Source organism: Mus pahari, chromosome 11, assembly GCF_900095145.1.
Source record: "Mus pahari chromosome 11, PAHARI_EIJ_v1.1, whole genome shotgun sequence".
Classification (NCBI taxonomy): Eukaryota; Metazoa; Chordata; class Mammalia; order Rodentia; family Muridae; genus Mus; species Mus pahari.
The window spans coordinates 49,315,972-49,317,478 of NC_034600.1; the positions used below are offsets into that span (position 1 = coordinate 49,315,972).

The following is a 1,507-nucleotide window of genomic DNA, read 5'->3' on the forward strand; positions in this document are numbered from 1 at the left end:
ACCCGACTGCTCTTCCAAAGGTGCAGAGTTCAAATCCCAGCAACCACATGGTGGCTCACAACCATCCTTAAGGAGATCTGACTCCCTCTTCTGGAATGTCTGAAGACAGCTACAGTGTATTTACATATAATAAAGAAATAAATCTTTAAATTTCTCCTTTACTGTATTCCTGGTTTTACTGACATCTGTGCTTTTAGTTGACAGGATCAGTTTTAGAAGACACATGGAAGGAAAAGGGGAAAACTGATATGGAAGAAATAATTGAGAGAATTGAAAATGTTGTCCTAGATGCAAACTGCAGCAGGTAGGAAAAGCAAGTAGATCTTGGTCTTCTATTATTTTCTTAATCTGTATACTTCAAAGAGTAATTAAGGTTTATAGATCGATCCAGTATTCTGTCTATGGTTTCTCTAGTAAATTTTGTTCAGCTATACTTAAAACTAAAAACTTAAGATTTTCTTTGTTATTAGATACGATGAATTCATTGAGAAGTAAAATTATTTAGATTTTAAACATGGACCCAGTGTTTACGCAGTGAACTCTGCCGTAAGTAATATAAGAGACCAGTGTAATTCACGACCATATAGGCAATAAAGTGGAATGGATTTCAAAGGTATTGTTTTGTTTGGCTTTTTTTCTTGAAGACAGGGTCTCACTGTATAGCTCTGACTTTCCTTTAAAATAATACAGTGAATTATGTCATTGAAAATGTCTAGAAATTTAAAGTATTGGGTACCTATGTTAAATTAAATAAATTGTGCATTTTAAGTCACTGGAAATGTTATAGAGCCTGACAGCATTTGCAATAGATGCATATTAATTTTTTAAAACCTTTTTATCTGTAGAGATGTAAAACAGATGCTCTTGAAGCTTGTTGAACTTCGATCAAGTAACTGGGGCAGGGTCCATGCAACTTCAACATACAGAGAAGCTACCCCTGAAAATGACCCTAACTACTTCATGGTATGACAGTGTTTATATTTTAAGTTTCACTTAATGCTTTGTTTTAGTTTACTTTTCTATAGCTGTCATAAAACACCATGACCAAGGCAACTTAAAAAGAAAGCATTTAATTGGACCTATAGTTCCAGAGGGTTAGAGTCTATGATAGAGCAAAGACACAGGCAGGGACAGCTGGGAGCTCTTAACCTTAGTTCACATACAGAAGGCAGAGCACACTGGGAATGATAGCTTAAGAGTCTTTTGGAACCTCACGTCCTGCCCCCAGTGACACCTCCTTTAACAAGACCACACCTCTTAATCCTTCCCAAACAGTTCCACCAACTGGCAACCAAGTATGCAAGCATATGAGCCTGTGAGGGCCCTTCTTCAAACTACCACATGATGAATTCTACTTTGGAAACTGAATTATATAAAGCTATTCTCATAATGCCCATTAAATTTTTTATTGCCAGCCGGGCGTGGTGGCGCACGCCTTTAATCCCAGCACTCGGGAGGCAGAGGCAGGTGGATTTCTGAGTTCGAGGCCAGCCTGGTCTACAAAGTG

General features: G+C 37.8%; 1 protein-coding gene across 1 annotated transcript in view; it reads left to right on the plus strand.

Annotated features, from left to right (window-relative positions):
- The window catches only part of Paip1 (poly(A) binding protein interacting protein 1), a 29,097-nt gene that overhangs the window by 21,505 nt on the left and 6,085 nt on the right, over nt 1-1,507 (plus strand). Inside the window, exons 6-7 of the mRNA XM_021208376.2 lie at nt 198-304; nt 846-963. Of these exons, the coding sequence (XP_021064035.1) occupies nt 198-304; nt 846-963 (225 nt within the window). The remainder of the gene's footprint in view (nt 1-197; nt 305-845; nt 964-1,507) is intronic.